Genomic DNA, 19,921 nt, shown 5'->3' on the forward strand with positions numbered 1-19,921 from the left:
TTTCAAGTTATTTGTTCATTTTATCTAAATTATCAAATTTTTAGAGGTATTTTTAATTATAATACTCTGTAAAAAGCTTTTAATATCCGTCAAATCTTCAGAAGTGAGTTGTCTTATTGGCATTATTGACATATTTGGCCCACAATATCTACTGGTTCTGTACATACACATCCAATTAGCCTGAGTTCTTTAAAGGAGCAAAAATGACCAAAGGTCCCAGACATCTCCAAGAGTAAGTATTTGAGTTTTCACCTAGCAAGTGCTGTGCTGAATCCACGGAAATGAGGTGCTACGTGGACAGAGCCCGAGGGACGCCCCCTCTCACAGTCTGACAGCCTCTGTCTAGCATGCACCAAGTGCCCACCACTCACCTGCTCGCTCATTGGTGTGCTCTAAAATTGTACTCAGACAATACAATGAAATGATTATTTATTTTCACAGTATTGATACTATATTCATTATAAATAATATAGAGATGGGTAAAGTATGTGTACAGCTGTGTACAGAGTACATGTGAGCACAGCGTCAGCCTAGGAAAGACTAAGAATTTCTGGGATTTGGGTACACGTGTCCATAAAAGACACTGGACAAAATCCTTCAGGGGCACCACAGGATGGCTAATTCATGTCCTCTCTGTTTCAGAATCAGTCTGGTTTAAGGGGTTATTAATTTTATTAATCTTCTCAAAGAGTTAGCTATTAATTTCATTATTTCCACCTTGATCCGTGTTGTTTGTTTTCTGTAACTTAGGGTCTAATCTGGTCTACTTTTTTCCAGTCTCTAAATTACTTGATTTGAATCTTCTCCATTTGCTCTAACAAAATTTCTCAATTTCTTACTTTAGAAACAGTCTACAAAATTCATATTTTGTTGGTTTTCTAAAAGTTAAAAAATAATCCTTCCCTGACCCAACAGTCCACTTGAAAGGATATTATTTAATGCCTATTATCAAGGGATTTCGCAGATCTTTTTCTTACCTGGACTCTGATAATTTCATTATGTCTGCAAGCATAGTTCTTATTATTTGTATTTTTTAGAATTCTTGAAGCATGTTTTATGGTATAGAATGATTTTAGTAAATTTTTAATGTAAACTTACAAAGAAAATACAGTTGTTGGGCTGGAGAGTTGGGTCAGTGGTTAAGAGCCCTCCCTGCTCTCCCAGAGAACCAAGATTCAATTATGACTCAGAAGAATCTGTAACTCCAGTGCCCATGGATCTACCACCTTCTCTGCCCTCTTTGTCCATCAAACATACATGTGGTGTACATATATGTAGACAAAACACTCACTATACCTGAAAGTAAATTAAAATAAAAATATAATATTTACATGAAGACATCAAAAATAAATTTAAAATAATATACATTATGCTCCCATATAACAGATAGCTCTTTGAATGTCAGTTAGGTTTTGCTCATGAGTGGTGATATTTTGTTTGTGCTGTAACAAATAAAGCCTGCCTGAAGATCAGAGTATGGAGCTAGCCACACTAGTTAGTCATAGATGCCAGGCAGTGGTGGTGCACACCTTTAATCCCGGCACTCAGGAGACAGAGGCAGAGGGATCTCTGTGAGTTCAAGGACACCCTGAACTATATGAAATTGATCCCATCCAAAAGGGAAACAGAGCCAGGTGGTGGTGGCTCACACCTTTAATCCTAGTACTTAGAAGGCACGCACCTTCCAAAACTAGGGAGGTGGAGACGGGATGGATTATGGCTGGGTGGAGAGAGGGGAGTATAAGGCAGGAGGAGCAAAAAGTCTCGCTGCATTACTTCTCTGATCTTTCAACATTCACCCCAGTATCTGACCCTGGATTTTATTATTAAGACCAATTAGAATTCCCACTACATCCATGTTCATATCTTTACGGCTTTTCTGTGTACTTCTGTCAAGTTTTTTTTGAGACTCTGTTTGGATCTCAGTAGAATTGTGGAACTGTCATTTTCTCATTGGAAATCTAAGATTTTATTCCATGTACTTTGAATCTCCATTATTAGATACTCAAACACATAGGCATTTTCTCAATTTATAATTGCCAACTTTACTATTATGAAGTAACCCTCATCTTTTATTAAGTATTATTTTTCTAAAATCTACTTTCCTGATGTTATTACGGTTTTTACTTGTTTGAGGCATAATTTTTATTAGCTGAATTAAAAAGTTGCCTATTGTGATATTAACAATAACAAAAATCAGTAAGATCAGCATAAAATATCACATCTATTCTTTTCCTTTATTTTTAATTTTCATTTGTTTTAAATGAGCTGCACTATCATTGCTAAAAGTCTCATTCATTTTTCTGACTTTCCTGTTATGTTTAGTTACAGACAGCATGTAGCAGGGCCTTGTTCTTCTAAAGCAAGTGTACAATTGCTTTTTCTATGCAGATGTGTGCACATGGGCGTGCTTACATGTTGCTTTGCTTTAATCCAGCTGTATGTGCACATGGGTGTGCTGACATGTTGCTTTGGTTTAAAAGCACCTGTGCTTAACTTATAATTAGCCTTCTTAACACTTCACTTATAAAATGTAAAAGGTAGAGTCAGTGATGCAATACATGGAAGGACCTGGGTTCAATTCCCAGCAATACAAGGACGACAGAAAGGCAAAGAGAAGCAGAGCAAAACTGCGTCCCCTTCCCTCTGCTTCAGCCTTTCCGCTGCTGTGGTTGTACATTTCAGGTGACAGCGTGGCTCGGATCTTTGCTTTAATCCCCTTCTCATTTTCAAGAGATTGATATTATGACCTCCAGGTTCTCCTTCATGTGTACACTCTGTCCTTAATTGTGCAATAATTTTGTTCGGGTGAAGGCAATCGTCTCTCTCTTAGTAACTTGAGCCTCATAGGATGTCACTTTTATTCTTTGTTTCTTTAACAGCTGTGTAGGCAGCAAATATTTGTTGAAATTTACAAAAGTCACATTTTTTTTACAAGATTTATTTCTATAACATGACCTTAAAGAGGAAAACATACTTCATATAACAATAATAATCACCTTATCTCTAGTGTTTTATGCCTCCAGACCTCTTCTTCGCACAGCTGACACCTCTTAAGATGTTTGCTGCCTCCTGCTTCAATAGCTCCAGGCTTTTCTTCCTAAAGATTCCTCTTGTTTGCAGTCCCTAGTGATGGAGGAAGGTCATTGGTTAAATAAAGAAACTGCCTCGGCCCATCTGATAGGCCAGCCTGTAGGTGGGTGGAGTAAACAGAAGAGAATGCAGGGAGGAAGAGATGAGAGCTATCAACACCCTAGTTACTTTCTGAGCTGTCCGTTATCTTTTCCTTCATTGCCCTATTATAACTTAACAGCAGTTTAACACTTTCTTTATCCTGCTTCTCCTTAGGATATGGATTCTTACTTTTATTATTCTTTGCTGACATAACGTTGGTTTGAATGTGCTATGGGCTGCGGTTGACCCCTAAGGGCATCAGCTGGCCTCATGCCTGTCTGTCTTCCACAGTATCTATGGGTGAGGATGAAGAGCTCTGCTGCTGCCCAGAAGGGGCTCTGCAGCCTGGCTGGCTGCCTGTGAATCTTGGCGCTTAATTCCCGTGACCAAAACAAGGCACCCAAGCTGTAACACGAATGTATTCCCTGCTTGAGGAGTTAGGAAGAGACATACGTGAGATTGAGTGTGCGGAGTGCACAGTGCCTCACCCAAGACTAGAGCCCCATAAATGTTATCACTTATTAACAAGACTTACAATAGGAAATTTAAACTTTTAATTTCCTTGCCCGCATTCCATGATCCTCTTACTTTTCTAGCACTGAAAAATTCATTCTCAGTATGCCACATATGCCCATGCAACTAAAGAGATTGTAAAAAAAACATGAAAGTCTGTGCCTCGTACACATATACATGTATATAATCACTAAACATATTAAATTTTAGCAGATGATTGTTTCTACTGGAGCGAGCCCTATAGCAAAATTACTTTCAATAATTTGATATTGCACAGTGCAAAAGCAAATACCTTGGATTGCCAGCACAAGATATTCTCTACGGCTTTGTCTTGTTTCATGTATTATGCTAGTCTTGCTGAATCACAGCTTTAAGTCTGAAGCTTATGTGCATTATTTACATATCTTATCATGTAACTGCTCATTTATTGCAAGTATAAACATATTTTTATTCTTATTGCATTTTTTAATTTGTGTGTGTGTGTGCATGCACATGTGCTTGTGTATGTGCACAGACGTGTCTGTGCCACGGCTAATGTGTGGAGGTTAGAAGACTGTCAACTAAAACTGTTCATTCATTTCCCAGCCACCCAGACCCGATGAATCACATAGGAACGATATTAATTACAACACTGTTTGGTCAATGGCTCAAGCATATTCCTGGCTAACTCTTATATTTTAAACTAACCCATTTCTATTAGTCAATGTATCGCCATGAGGCTGACCAGTAAAGTTCAGGTGTCTCTCTCCTTTGGCAGCTACATGGCTTCTGCCTGACTCCGCCTCCTTTCTCCCTGCATTCAGTTTAGTTTTCCCACCTAGCTATATTCTGCCCTGCCGTAGGTAGAAGCAGCTTCTTCATTAACCAGTGGTAATAAAACATATTCATAGCATAGGGAGGGGAATCCCACATCAGAGGACATGGTGGACTGGTCCTCTCCTTCCATCATGTGGTTTGTGGGGAGGGAATTCAGGTGGAAAGGCCTGGCAGCAAGTGCTTTTACCCACTGAACCAAGTCACTGAACCCAAGTATCAATACATTTCTTTCTTATTAAATATAAAATGACAGGATGTCACTTTCTCTACAAAATGATAGATAGCTTGGTATTCATAGTGAAAATTTTGCATAAATATAATGTGTTTCAGGTAGAAAATGTCAGAAGTTATATTTGTTTTGGGCATTAAGAGGATTAATGCTCCATCTGTGCTCAATATCCACTGAATTCCAATGTCTCTGCCTAAAATGAAGGCAAGGACAGAAAGATATGATTCACCTCAAAATACACAAATCCTTCAATCTACTACCTCGGGCACTGAAAAGCATCCTCACCTCCCTTCATAAGGAACAGATACGAGGCAGAGTCACAAAATGCAAGATACCCTTGACAACCGTTTCTTCAAATTAGGAAGACAAACCCCGGGAACTCTCGGTTCTCACCCCTCTCCCTTTTTTGTACACTATGAAGCTTCCATGTTCACTGTCCATAAGAAATTTTCAGGTGGAAAATGATGGGTTTGTGAAATATTTTATCACTCTTGTCTTTGTATTGAAGGCATACACTCAAACACATTCACTGGGCTGCATATTTCTGTTGATCAGTGCAAGTCAAGGAACCAAGAACACAGAGACACAAACATCCAAACCTAGAAGCGAGGGAAGGCCTGCGCCTGGAGCACACATATGGGTGCTGACTTGTCGATACAATCTTACGGGACCAGAGCCTGACTCCTTTGTTTGATGTGTCCCAAGTGAGGGTTCCCAGCTATTGTAGCAGAGTGTAAAAGTGGCCCCAGGGATGGCCTTGCTGGTTAAACTGAGACAATCTAGCAGGAAGTTGGTGGATCCCTAGCCCAGAGTACTTAGATTCTAACCAATAAAACAAGAGCTACATACTTTGCTTTGGAGTATTATGCCTTTATTTTTGGTTCTGATAGGGATTCGAGTATTCGGTGCATTCCAATTTAGTCAGTCTGAGCCTTTCTCACTTCCTGCTTCCAGACTATCCAGCACTTTTTATAGAAGATGATGTTTCATGCTAGGTGCCTCAGAGCTAGGGTCTGTGACTCTCTTAGGAAGGAGCTCTCCATCACTATAGTACTAGGGGCTGTTCTGAGTCAGCTTTGGATTTGCTGTATTCCCAACATTATTTTGTATGGTGTCTCATTTCTGGCAAGTGAAACTGTTTTCTCTTCTATAAGGGAGGTAAGGCTTTTTCTAAAACTTTTTTTACAAACTTTTTTCTCCAAAACTATCCAATATTTGTTTTTTGATAACCCAGTATTAACTCAGTAACTTTCTTGCCAGAATGCCCCAACTAACGGTCCTTTGAAATTCTCTTCAAGTTCTCTTTTGTGTTTCTAATTCATAAAACTTCTCTTTATTTCTCATGACAACTGCAACTCTTGGGAATAACGATTTAAGAGTCTTTGGAGAGAACAGTTTTTACGCATTGTATTTCTGGTTTATGCTAATGCACTGTTGTAAAAATTTCTAACAACGGTTTCAAATGAATGTCTGGCCACTCACAATGCATTGCTTTCTCTCTATCCACTTTCTCTTGCTGGCCAATCAGGAAGGGAGTCGAATGACCTGAAATTAAGATTGAAGAGTCCTGCAGGGGACGACAATTGGACAGCGCGTCCTGCTGTCCCTGAAACCTAAGGAGTTCTGTAGATGTGGGGCTGCCAGTTGTGCCATCTCCCATGGCACACACTTTCCGTGTTTCTCCCTAGCACAGTGCTGAACACTCCTCTTTTTCTGCTAAGCCGCTTGCAGCCCATCCAGGGAGCGGAATGCAATATTTGATGGCTGCCCCACCATCACGCTGATGTGAATAGGAGCAACTGTCTGCTGTCCCTTAAAATATAAGCAGATACTGGGCAAACATGACGGTTCAATGACACTTAGAATTAAGGGCTCTAAGTATTTTTTTTTTGTTAAAATATCCCATGATTCTACAATATTTTATTTTCAAAAGCAAGGGAGTACTTATGTGTTTCTGTTCTACGGTCCATCAAGTGTAAGCTAAGTTTGGTGATAAAGCAGAATAGAGACAATTGCAAGTACTGTGTGCATACGCTCTACTGAATGTATAGCAAGTTCTTAAACTCAAGATTTTTAACTAGAATGGATGCGCCTTACCTGGGATACTGGACCTCTTTCTTTCCATACTTATCCCTTCTAGCTTCTTTTCATTGCCTCCATGATAGTTCGATAGTCGAGTAGTTTATAATCTCAGTGGGGAGAAAACAATATTTGATAACTCAATTAAGCAATGCATGCCTTATAATTTCACCACCCTTTATATGCTTTGAAATCTCTGGGTAGTTATTTGCCTTTTTATTTTCCTATGTAGTTTCTGGTATTCTGCGGTTTCTGCACTCGAGGATCTGCCTTGGGAATTTCACGTTACAGATGCCACAGAGACATGCGTTGACACTAAAAGTTAATGCCCTGGCAAGATTCTAATAGTGATAAAATGATAGAATTACGGTTCCCTAAACCTTGCAGTGAGGGTCATGGTGGTGTCTGCAGCCCTCACAGGGCTGTGGCTGCCTGTGTAGTCTCATTCTGGCCCAGATTCATTTTACATGAAAACAGTATAAAAGCATCAAACTAAATATATGTATATTGTTTCTATAAAAAGTCACCGGTTTTTCTTTAAGCTCAGTATATAATCCTGAAATATTATCCGCTAAATAATACATTAGGGAGACTAAGACCTATTTTTTAATGCATCCTATAGAATGGCATAGGGAGAGCTTATCTAAATTAAATATTGAAGAATTAAAATAAAAGTTTCAACAGTAAATTAATTGGAAACTAAATGGGCTGTTCGTCATCTCGTCTCATCCAGAATCTTGAGATCATGGTGTGTGCCCCTCTTTCACCGGTGACTCTGCATTCCTCCCTGACCCTGAACCGAGCTGTGCTTTCTCTGTGCGTTTTAAGAATGGATCAAAATTTCCACTACGCAGACCCCCGCGGGTCCCCTTTGATTGTGATGAATCATTCTATGTAGTCTTGCACCCAGATTCTGTGTTGTGAATCTAAGTGAAGCAGAGAGAATTGTTGTGAGGATCCTGACTTTCTGAACTGCAGTGTCCTCTGCTATCCGGTAGGTGAAGGGGAGGAGCTTGAGAATAAAAGAATTGGAGAGAGTGGGTAGAGCTGAGAGATGTTTGTAGGTGAAGAGCCTGACCCACAACCCGGGTCCGTAACTTAGGTACTGGAGACACGAGTATCCCTGGAGGTCAATAGCTAGTCTTGTAGGAAGACAGGAGACAGGAGCATCCCTGGAGGCCAATAGCTAGTCTTGTAGCGGAATCAAGGCCCTCCAGGCTTAGGGAGAGTCCCTGTCTCAAAAAGAAGCAAGGCAGAGAACAATCGGTGAAGACACCAAGCATTGACTTCCGGTCTCCTTTCTCATGTACACCATATGCACCATCACCTATTAAGCATGCTTGCACACACACATGAACATGTGCCTATCTCACTCACATATACATACACCCCAAGATTTAGAGTATAGATTAACTGCAACCAGAGTGATGATGATTCATGTGGATTAATAAATGAATGAGCGAGGGAATGAACAGCTTCACTTTGCCCTAGTTTTTCTTGGTGCAAAGTGCTTGAGTGTGAGTAGTGAACGTTATGTTGGTACTATCCGTAACTACATATGATCATGTAATATGCATATCTTAAGACAGAAAGTGTACATATACACACATCAACTTAAAATTATCACCCTGGAAAATTGTTTCTCTTTCTTACTTGACATTGGGGGTTTTGAACTCACGTCGTGGAGGAAAACAAACAAAGATTTGTGTGCATGTGTGTGTGGCGGGGCTGGAGCGGGTAGTGCTGGGGATGAAGCCAGGGTCTCATTCACGCCAAGCAAGCACTCTACTACTGAGCTGTATCCTAGCCTAAGCCTTAACTTTTAAGCGGTATTACCCTACCTTAATCCTCTTTCTGCTAGTGTTTACAGTAGAGATAGAGTTCTGTGTATGAACATGGAATTGATGACTAGATATGTTTGCCTGAAGACCTTGTCTCAACAGAAAGCATTTCCGGGTGGGGTGGCATGTGCCTCTATTCCCAGCTACTCTGTAGGCGTGTTTAAGTCCTGGAGTTCTGGCCTATATTGTAATATGACTATTGGGTGTTCACACTAAGTTGAGATGAATTAAACAAACCATTTTTTTTATTGATTTTTGTTGAGTTCTACATTTTTCTCTGTCCCCTTCCCTGCCTCTCTCCTCCCCCTCAACCCTCTTCCAAAGTCCCCATGTTCCCAGTATACTCAGAAGATCTTGTCTTTTTCTACTACCCACGTAGATTAGATCTATGTATGTCTCTCTTAGTGTCCTCATTGTTGTCTAGGCTCTCTGGGATTGTGATTTGTGGGCTGATTTTAAATATTAGATCATTAAAATTAAGTGTGATATAATCAACCTGGACTGATTATGTAAAAACTGATTAAAGGCATTTGGCCAAAGGAATCTCATCGATGTTTGTATTGAAATGCACACAAATCTGTTGTGATGTTCACACTTGCTAATGAGCAACTCACACACGGAAGGAGTGTCTTTAGGAATATACGAATGAGTTTATTGAAGATCAGATCCCAAAGAAATTACCCTGGCTGTTACAGTTTATTCTCTCTAGCTTGAGGCTGAGAAACACCAGGAAGAAAGAGAAAGAACGTTGTAAGAAACATGGAGAAGTTTCTCAGATTCTTTCCAGTGACCCATCTGCGTAAAACATGTTGGCGGTTGGTAATCAGCTGCGGACTCCTCTCTTGACACACGCAACAGCAGACAGCGTAGAACTTGCCAGCGAATCAGAATGGATCAGAGTAGGTTACTGCGCCGAACCATTACCTTGATGGATTTTTCCTGAAGTCAGTGATGTTTTCAAAGTCATCTTTACAGAATTAAGACATAGCAAAAGGCCGAGAGGAAATGTGCTATAGACTTCTATTCACCACAGATGTCCTTCGTGTTCCTTCCCAAGGTGAAAGGGGTAATGCTTTTTCATTTGCAAGTCCAATTTTTAAAAATTCAATTGGCATTCCCAGTTGCCATGGCTACCAAACGACAAGCAGCCTTCATAAGCTTCCTACAAGAAGCTTTTACTGCGCATCAGCAAACTAACCATTTGTGAGGAACCTCATTCTCCTCAGACACTGAGTTTTCAGCCCTGGGTGCCTTTATTCCCTTCTGACCGAGGTGTTCTTCACACAGTATTTAACTGGCCAGTTAACCATCAGTTGTTCGCTTTTAAGAAGCTAAGCAGTGCGACACAAAGCATAGGCTCAATTAATAGAATTTCCTCCTCATTTCTACGTTTTCTTCCTATTGAGGAATGGTCTAGAAGAAATGATATCGAAATACATAAACCATAATTTAGATAATATAATTGATTTTGAAGTTCTCTCTGCACTATTTTGGAAAATTATAGCCAACGGAAAGTGGTAAGGAAATGCTTCAACTCCAGCTCTGTGATGAATCACCACTGTAGCTCCCTTTGATCCTCCTGCCGCCCCCCTCCTGATACTGGGGGATGACTTGTTATTGGTGCTGAGTCTTGCTTCCCTGTCAATTCTCTATTCGCAATCTTATGAGTTGGGAATAATATGGTTGGGAAACTATAATTATTTCAGCATAAAAATAAGGTGAGGAACCATTTCAGGAACTCCTGCATACCTGCTTTTTCAGCCACCACATGAATCACCTTCACCTGCAAATTGCCGCTGTGCCCCTTGTGCCTCGCATCACCTCGCTTCACTTCCCTTCACATGGATTGGCTCTCCTCTCAGAATCACGTGACCTCCCCCAAACAAGAGTTCCTAGATCTCCAGCTGCTTTTTCTCTTCCGGCTCACCGGCTGCTTTAACACTAACTGTAACCTTTCTTCCTGGACGCATAATCCTGAAAGAACGCTTTCTGCTTTATTGTTCAAGGTATTGGGCTTTGCAGTTAAAGTTAAATGACCATTAAAGCTTCGTCAGCATTTTGATGCTTTTTGAATGAGTCAGCAAACAGCACAAAACTTCTTCCAACCCAGGTCTTAACACCTGTCTGTTTGATGGTGACATCCAAAGGGAAGCGGTGATCAAGACATTGCAGACCACATTTTGGTGCCTCAGCAGATAAAACAGATTGAATTCTTTAGTTTTGTCGCGCTTAGATCATTTTTTTAAGCCATCTTTTACCTCTATTCAAAAGAAGTTTCTTACTTGCAAATAACCCCAATGAAATTAGTTATTTTAAGTCTCACAGACTCTAAAAGTAAGACACCACCAGCAACATTTGGGGACTTTCAGCACGTCTGGCTGTGCCGCTCCTGCTGCTGAGGGTAATGAGGGTACGGTTGCCATGGCATTCATGTTTTGTAATACCTTGCATCGCTGTTGTTTATTTGAGTGCATGGCGAGAATATCAATTATCAAACAGACGGTGTTTCCATGTAGGACTACATACAGAAAACATTAGAACAGAAATCGATGTAGACGGCCCAACTCTAGTGTTAAAATCCCTGTATTGCAGGGATTCTTCTTTTAAATTTGAGGGTTGATATGTGAATTTTGATTTTTTTTTTTACTTTTTAAATTATATTTATTTGTGTGTGTGTGTGCGTGTGTGTGTGTGTGTGCGCGCGCGCCATAGTGCACAACTGAGGATCAGAAGACAATGTGTAGGAGTCAATTGTCTCCTTCCTCTGTGGGGGACCTGGGGATTGAACTCAGGCTGCCAGGCTTGGTGGACAGCACATCACCTACTGAGTCATCCCAAACGTGTGAATGCTTGTGTGTACCTATGGATCCGGTATTGGGACCCATCCTGCACTCTTATTGCCAGTCTGCTGAAACTAACTTTGAATGTTCAGAAAAAAGCTACGCTGGGCATTAATCTGTCCAATCAAATGACTCAAACAAAATGATGTAATATACTAAGAATAGAATATATACATTTACACACATATTTATATAACATATATTATACGTAAGTATAGTCACACATATGTGTATATATAATAAGTTACTTATTTAAGAATTTAGTGCTCTTTTCAATAAACAAAAACAAAGCAGCAATAACAAAAACAAAACTTTGTGTGACTCTTCTGTTGGCTCCCAGAGGTCTATAGTCTCTCTGAGGAGTCTGAAGCCCACAGTATCTACTTCCCTTGAGGTCTTTTTCTCACAGTTTCTCTCTTCGACCTTTACCCAATCAATATTTGCTGATACTTAGAAGTCTCAGCACTTGACCACTGAATTGTGCATAAGTTCTAATGACCTATTACAGAACCTCGACTTCATTATAAAATGCTACATATCACATAGTTTTCAATTAATTTTCTGTTTCCCTTAAATAACTTCTACAAGAGCAGTGGTATTCTGCGGTCTTCCAAATTATACCACATGCATTTACAATATTGCTTAGTACATTTTAAGTGTTCAGTATTATAGCATGAATTCATAAAAACAAAAACAAGTTAGCATGGCGACTCTACAGCAATACTAAAAAAAAGGCATAACCCACCTTTGGGGTTTGCAAAACATTTTTTTGAATTACACTTTGATGGCTTGCCCCTGAATTTGTTATTTTATATGATTTAATTAAGCTGCCTTGTGAAGTATTCCCTGTAGCTTTTATGCTATAAAATATAAACCTCCCACACCTAGTATGCATAATTTGTTGTCAAATTAATGTTTCTATGAGAACTTTCAATTTTTAATATTCACAGCAATACTAAAAAGAAAGATAATACTAGAAAGGAGAAGTGGTTTTTACCATGAAATGTTCCTGAAATGCTGTCAAATTTCCCACTTGTGCAAGTAGAATAAAGACAATTTCCATCCTGTAAAATCTCACGCCAGTGTGGCTTCCATGCTACCCTTAACAATGATATGGTTCTTCTCAAGTGCTTACCCTGTGTCCGACATTATCTTATCCATCTTCTAGGATGCTTCATTTGCTCCACACACTAGCTTACAAAGATGCTGTCTACATTAGTTCCATTGTGATGCATAAGAATGCCAGACTTCAAAAGACAAAGGACCATATTTCAAATAATACTGATAGGAAACCACAGGACTCTCAGGTTGAACCCAAAGCTTATACTCTCATCTACAATAATGTACAGTTGAAGGTATTGTTTTTCTTCCTAGCAAGAGTCATTCCGATGGTGTAGATTAAAGAGAAAGCAAAAGAGAGAATCATTTAACTGAAAAAAAATGTTTTCTTCTTTCTCTTATTGTTATAATTTGTGAGGTCTCACTGTGTAGACCAGTCTGACCTCAGACTCACAGAAATCCACCCGCCTATATCCCCTGAGTGCTGGGGTTAATGTTGTCCCCACCACACCTGGCCTGAAAACTCTGAAGTAATACCCTCTCACATGTGCCAGGAGTATGACCCTGAAAAAAAAAACAAAACAAAACTAGAGTTTGGTAGACCCTGCACAGCAACTTTGGGTGTGTGGAGCTTACACTCGGAACAGCACCTCAGGTTGTGCAGTGATTACACCCTGAACACCGCCTTACAGGGTGTGTGGACTTTACACACTGAACAGCACCTTAGTGTGTGCAGAGTGCCCTCACTCCCATGCGGAAGCTTTCAGCATGTTCCCCTCTCCATGCTGCCAACCTTTGCTCTTGGCCAGAGAATGAATAAAGAGGAGGTTAGGGAGAATATATCACCTAAAATAGGGAGGGTACCTTGCAGGGACAAGACCCTTACCCAGCCCAGGACAGCAGTGCAGGTGTAAGAGACAAAGTAACATGAGATCACACCAAGAAGTGCCAGGATAATTAAACTCACCAAAGAGTTGAAGCTGAGATTAAGGATGGAAGGCACACTAGAAAGTGGCTGTCGGGGAAGTTTCCAGAAAGGATGCTGGTGAGAGTCTGAGCAGAGAATGAAGAAGTGGGTTTTACCATGAGATGTTCCTGAAATGCTGTCAAATTTCCCACTTGTGCAGGTGGAATAAGGACAATTTCCAACCTGTAAAATCTCACGCCAGTGTGGCTTCCATGCTACCCTTGACAAGAAAGAAGCCTCTGAATGACTGGCTCAGCCAACATGAGTGCAGGACCCACAAAAATGGTCCTGAGAGTCTCAGGTTGTTGGCAGCCGTGGGAGGCCTGATGAAGTCCAGATGGGAGCAGTTCAGAGGCTGCTGGAGTGATTTCTTGGCCAGAGAAACTTGATGAAAACTAAATAAAGTTTCACATTTCGAGAAGGCATTTATCTAACCAAGAGAGAACTTGTCAATAGAATTAATTCATCTGTGTAAACTTTGCAAGAAAAACAGTACATCTAGAGGAATCAAAAATTACTTGAGAAATAAGAAAAAGTATCAGGGTTCAGATGGGAACAGATTTACATAGTATCAAATGTATGTGTTAGGCAGTCATCCAAATACAAGATTTTCTATGAAAAGTAAGGGACGGAGAGAAGAGACTAGAAAGTGGTGTTTGTGAGCAGGGGAAATACCAGGAGATGCTCATTTTCATTAGCTACAAACCCAAGAAATAATGACTGAGGCAGAAAACCAATAGGCATCCTAAATCGTTTAGAGATTTGGAAGCAAAGCAGAATAGGAGCCTTTATGACCCTGTGTGAGTGGGGTTGTGGGTGTGCCTGTTTGTCTGTCTGCCTGACTGTCTGTGAGTCTGTGTGGTGTATGTCATGTTCATGTGCATGTATGCAGGGCTGGGAATGTAATAGAGATATACTACATTAAAGGAAACCTTATTGTTTAAAATTGGAAAAAATATACATGTAGCCTCAAGTTTTGAAAAACATTAAAATTTGAAACAAAGCAAAAGAGAAGGGCATCATCTAAGATAAATGTATAATTGCAATCAAGTGTTAATTGTGAAGGAAAATATGAAATATGAATCATGATGCAGGCAAAGCAAGTTGAGGTAGTGAAGGTTTTGACTTAAACCATCATCTGTTTTGCCAAGGAAGGAGAGTGTGTCTTCTGTAGAAAGCCAAAAAAAAGGGAATCTTGAAAAATGAAGGAGTGTGGTACAACTTTAGGAAGGCATGGATAATGGAGTACAATGGAGGTGATATCAAAACCACTGAACCCTGCCAAGTTCAAGTCTAGTTTCCTGCACCAGCCTCGGTCTATGAATAGCCTCTGGGTCTTACTACAAGTGGGCCATGGAGGTCCAGTAAATGATGGAAGAGATCCCAGGTAGTTCTCATACCTTAGTGACTAGAAGGCACATGAAACAGCTGTGAGGAATGGGAAGGAGAAAAGAGAAATCAAGGAAGTGGAGGTTATCACTTCAGAGAAACAGAGAGGCAAGGGTACAAAGCTCCAACATCCCTGTCAAAAAGGCAGTGCTCAGATTGGAGAACGTCCCGAGAGACGATGAGGCCATGCCGTGCCCAGGGGATGTCAGCGTGCTGTAACTGGATGGAGGGGAGTATCAGCATGCAGTAACCCGGTGGAGTGTGCCACAGGTGGTGTGGATGTATCGCACCGAGGCCGGTGTGGAGGCGGGAAAACACTCAGGAACCCAAGAAGGCCACAGCCACCAAGCATCTCCACTAGAACTTGTTGCTCTGGATTGGCCTGAAGCATGCCCTCCTGAGTTTCCATTGTGCTGTGGCTGTATTACCATACAGCAGGCATGAATTAATCTAAGCACGTGACTCCTGAAACATGGAGATAAATTAGCTAGGAAAATTGGGTCTTCGTGATGCAAGTTTGCTTAATGATTAGAGTGTACTCTAAATCAGTAGAACAACAAACTGATTGCCAAAAACTCTTTTAATGTCTTTTTAATTCATAAGGGTTAAGCACATAAAAGTCAGGATATTAAAAGCTAAAAGTTCTCATAGAAACATTAATTTGACAACAAATTATGCATATTAGGTGTGGGAGGTTTATATTTTGTAGCATAAAAGCTACAGGAAATACTGCACAAGGTAGCTTAATTAAATTATATAAAATAACAAATTGAGGGGCAAGTCATCAAAGTGTAATTCAAAAAAAAATGTTTTGCAAACCCCAAAGATGGGTTGTAAAACTTAACCCTAGAAAATAATGCATTTCAGCTTTTAAAATTCTAATAAGAATTATTTTTACCTCATTAATTTCCATAGCATAGCCTTGATACTCACTTGCAGTGAAGATTTGAGCCTAATAGAACCCAACACAAGTAACTGGCTACTTTCATGACAAAGTTAATAAAGTTGTAAAAATCAAAACTAAGTGAATTTAAGATATTTTTTCTACAGTGTAGACTGTATTGGGAATATTTAATTATAAAGATGCCTGCCAATGTACCGCTTTGCTTCTGTGTTTTTCTCTCTAACTGTTTGTTTGTAGGTGTGCATTGTGTAAACTTTATTCTGACCATGCAAAAATACTGTATGTGGATAATATAGAAAGAGAAAGAAAGGAAGTAGTTGTGGCATTGTGGCCTTTACTGTTTCTCTCTATGTTCTTCCCTGTAGCAGGCTCGTTGCTGCTGCCTCTTGTGCGATCCCCATTTCCCCGGGGGGTGGGGGACAGGGGATGAAAAGATGCAGAGGCAAGGACACAGAGTCCAGGAGATTCCAATCCAGAAGTACTATATTAGAAAAAGGTTGGGGTTTTATGGGGTTAGGAAAATCAAGCTGCCACAGGAACGTTTTTGGTTGGTCCTTTTGAAACTGGTGATCACTGCTGGAGTGTTGTGATTGGCTACGAGTGTGTGTCTTTGGTAACCATGTCTTGGCCAATTTTGCTTACTCCTTGTGAAGTTTGTATGTGCTTGCTTGTGCTTGCGCTATTACACTGCCTCGTCTCATCCTTTTTATTTTACTTTTGTTGAATGACCTAGTGGGAGTTATGGATTTTTTATAACCACACCTGGGGTATTCCCCCCCCTCCACCTCCAGCATTTGGGGCTGTACCTGTTTTGGGTTGGCTTGCCGGACAGGCTCTTACACATCTTTGACTATAAATCCTCAAAAGGTTGGGTCCCCAGAAGGTCCCAAGAAGTCGGAAGTAAAAGGAGACTTTTAGGAAAACTAGGGCTTTAAATGGCTTCCTATATTTGTATTAGCCAAGTGTAGAAGGAGCTGCGGGCAGGCCTGCTTTTCTTCCTGCCTAGGACTGGAGGGCCTGATGTAGTCTCCAGGGGCCCAGCTAGGAAGGAAGTATCGATGGTTCCTTGTCACTGCAGGACGCTTCATACAGAATCTCTGACTGAGCGACCCACTTCAGCTTCTAAGTGCTGCAGGAATAGCTCAAACAAAATGGCCAGAAAAGGCAGCTTCTGCTCCAGGCTCTGCATGCTGTGGGTGGGAGGCCAGGTAAATGTGGAAACGGTGGGCAAGATCCAGGGCGGCGGCCCTCGCATGGGATTCACAGAACTTTTGCCAACTTCAAGGAGGCGGTGGTGGCAGTGCAGGGAAGGGAAGGTCCCATCCTTCAGGGAAGGGCACCATTCATGATGGGCCCCAGGAGGAGCATGAGAGGAGGGGCAGCAAGTAAGAAAGAAAAAGCCCCAAAAAGGATAAGGAGGACCCAAAAGGCAAGCAAAAGGAAAGGTCTGTCCATATTGGGTGACATCAAGCCTGCTGCTTGTTGTGTGATCCCATTTCTGGGGGGATTTGGGGAAGAAGGTGAGAAGCGAAGGCAATGACATACTCCAGGACATTCCTTTGATTGTAAAAAAAGGTCGGGATTGTCATGCAGTTAAGGAAATTAAGCTGCCGCAGAAACATTTTTGGTTTGTTGGTCCTTTGGAAACGGGCCATCACTGCTGGCGTGTTGTGATTGGCTAGGAGCGCACATCATTGGTTACTGGGCTTTTGGTCCCCTGACAGGTTGTTTTGGATAATTTTGCTTATTAGTTGTGAGTTTTCGTGTGCTTGCTTACGCTTGCGCTATTGCCCTGCCTCACTCCCCATTGTTATCAGGACAGCAAACCTAGAACACCATGTCTTCTCTAGAGCGCATCTGGTGGTCTTTGGGAACTGGGCCCTCTGAAGCTCCATTCCCTCTGTAGGAGACAGAGGGAGCAAGAGCGCTATCCAGCCTGGGAACCCTGGGGAAGCTGTTACCTCCCACCTGGCAGAAGTAGAGAAAGAAAAGAAAGAAGAAACGCAGGACACACAGTAAAGTCTTGAAAAGAACGTCCATTTGCTTATATGTCATATTGCAACCATTATAATTATTAATGCAGCATATATAATAAGCATTATACATAGTAAGCATTATTATTATTATTAATTATCAGTCAGTTCCAATTAGTATTAAATTTGAAGTACTAGTACTTACTCTGTGACCCCTTGGATTTAATATGCAAATATGTATTCTTTTGGTATAAAATGAGAACACTCTCTGAAGCATCCACCCCACAAGGGAAGCCCACAGACGAGCACAAAGATAAACTTACATTTGCTTGAATTTCTCATTCCCATTTTATTTGTATGTCAAAAGACAGCAACCCGAAGAACAACAGAAGTCTGTTAAGGGGAGCGGAGGGAGCGTGTAAATTCCTGAGCGCGTAGACTCCCGGCCCACACTTCAGCCCACCTCTTCAAAAAGGGCTCAGCGGCCTGCAGTTTTCACTGAATAAAATCTATTCAGCCGCATTCCTCGGCAATGAACTCTACGTAACATTAATGGAAAAAAACAAAGCTTTGTCCATTTACTTTAATCTCCCCCTCCCCTGCTTTTTTGCCATTGCCAAACAAACAGAAGGCCACACGTAAACCGCCAACCCCACAGGACGGACGAACAAGTGTTCTTGAGTGTTCAAAAGCACGGTGGTGTTTCTACAGTTCAGCAACACGAGGCTTAGTAGGTCTCTTTTGTTTTAATTCTTCCCCAGGCACCACAAGGCCACATAAGGAGGGGGAGGTCCCTGGAGTGGATTACATTTTCATCACCGTCGAGGATTTTATGGAGCTGGAGAAAAGCGGTGCTCTCCTCGAAAGTGGGACCTATGAAGGTAAGCACAGAGTCTTGCTAAAATTCGGAGCTTATTGTGTCATGTGACTGGCGGGCATCAGGACAACAGGTCACAAATACATCGGTCGTTTGGGTCGAAGGGCTTTAATCAAATAATTCCCTAAACTTGTTAAGACAAATCTGGACTTGTGTCTGTCACCTGAGCGGCATAACTCTGGGATTGCCTCCTGAGGTTCAGCTGCGGTCTTCCAGAGGAAGTGTGCTTTGGTGGCATCCCAAAGAGGTTCCAGTCTGTCACTATTTATCTTGCTTTCTCAAGTGGCTGTACTTCCCAGGTCCCCACTTACCTCCCGTGCAAAATCATGAGATAGGAAAAATATGATCTGTAGGTGAATTCTGAATTCTACTGCAGACACAAGTCTCCTTGTGTGCTTGGGTCAAATTTGAACAAAGGCAGAGTTGTACAAAGAAGTCTCGCTGCAAAGGACACGGAAACTTGAGCCAGAATGTGCCTCCGTCCCAAACCTGACTTCTTAACTTCCCTCTGAACATAAGTCATGTTGCTGAAACTTAATGTTATTTTTTTTTATTTACAAAAAGATAGTGTTAGCTTTGGAAAAGAGAAGTAAAAAGGCTGAGGATGTGGTCATGTTTGTACATGCATATTTAAAACTAACAAAAACAGAAATACTTCATTCTTCAGTGTTATATGTTTAAAGTGCATTATCATTCAGTGTGGAGAGGAAACCTGTTTTACTGAGCCTCAGCTCATGTTGATCAATAATAATCACAAAACTCGTAATCTGTGCATGTGCTTCGCCCGCCCTACAGCTGAGTTCTGCCAATTGTCATCAGTGGCCGTACACTTCCTCCTTTGCTGACTTTGAGATACGGTTCAGAGAACCGTCATCCAGTAACTGATGGAAACAGATCAGTTTCCATCCAGAGTCAAGCACTGGGCTGAGCTCCATGTTAAAGAGAGGGAGTAGGGACGGTAGGATTGGGGTTGGGGGTCAAGGTTACGTCAGGGAAACCCACAGAGACAGTCGAGTTGGACTCTGATAGCTAGGGGGCCTCCATGGGAACAGCATAGGTCCTCTGCCTGTGTGTGTGACAGTTTTGTAGGCTGCTCTGTTTATGGGGCGCTTCGCGGTGGGGTCAGGACCTGTCCCTGGTGCTTGAGCTGGCTTTTGGGAACCTACTCCCCATGCTGGGTTACCTTGCCCAACCTCAAAGCAGGAAAAGGAACTTGGTACTGCCTCAACTTGATGCGCAAGGCTTTGTTGAAGCCCATGG

The 19,921-nt window shown here is 41.3% G+C and overlaps 1 protein-coding gene across 4 annotated transcripts in view; it reads left to right on the forward strand.

The window, feature by feature from the left end:
- The window catches only part of Magi2 (membrane associated guanylate kinase, WW and PDZ domain containing 2), a 1,267,351-nt gene that overhangs the window by 707,437 nt on the left and 539,993 nt on the right, over nucleotides 1-19,921 (forward strand). For all 4 annotated transcript variants that reach the window (XM_026784667.1, XM_026784668.1, XM_026784669.1 and 1 more), the window contains exon 3: nucleotides 18,546-18,665. In XM_026784667.1, coding sequence (XP_026640468.1) covers nucleotides 18,546-18,665 — 120 coding nt within the window. The remainder of the gene's footprint in view (nucleotides 1-18,545; nucleotides 18,666-19,921) is intronic.

Source organism: Microtus ochrogaster, chromosome 26, assembly GCF_000317375.1.
Source record: "Microtus ochrogaster isolate Prairie Vole_2 chromosome 26, MicOch1.0, whole genome shotgun sequence".
In the NCBI taxonomy this organism is placed as follows: domain Eukaryota; kingdom Metazoa; phylum Chordata; class Mammalia; order Rodentia; family Cricetidae; genus Microtus; species Microtus ochrogaster.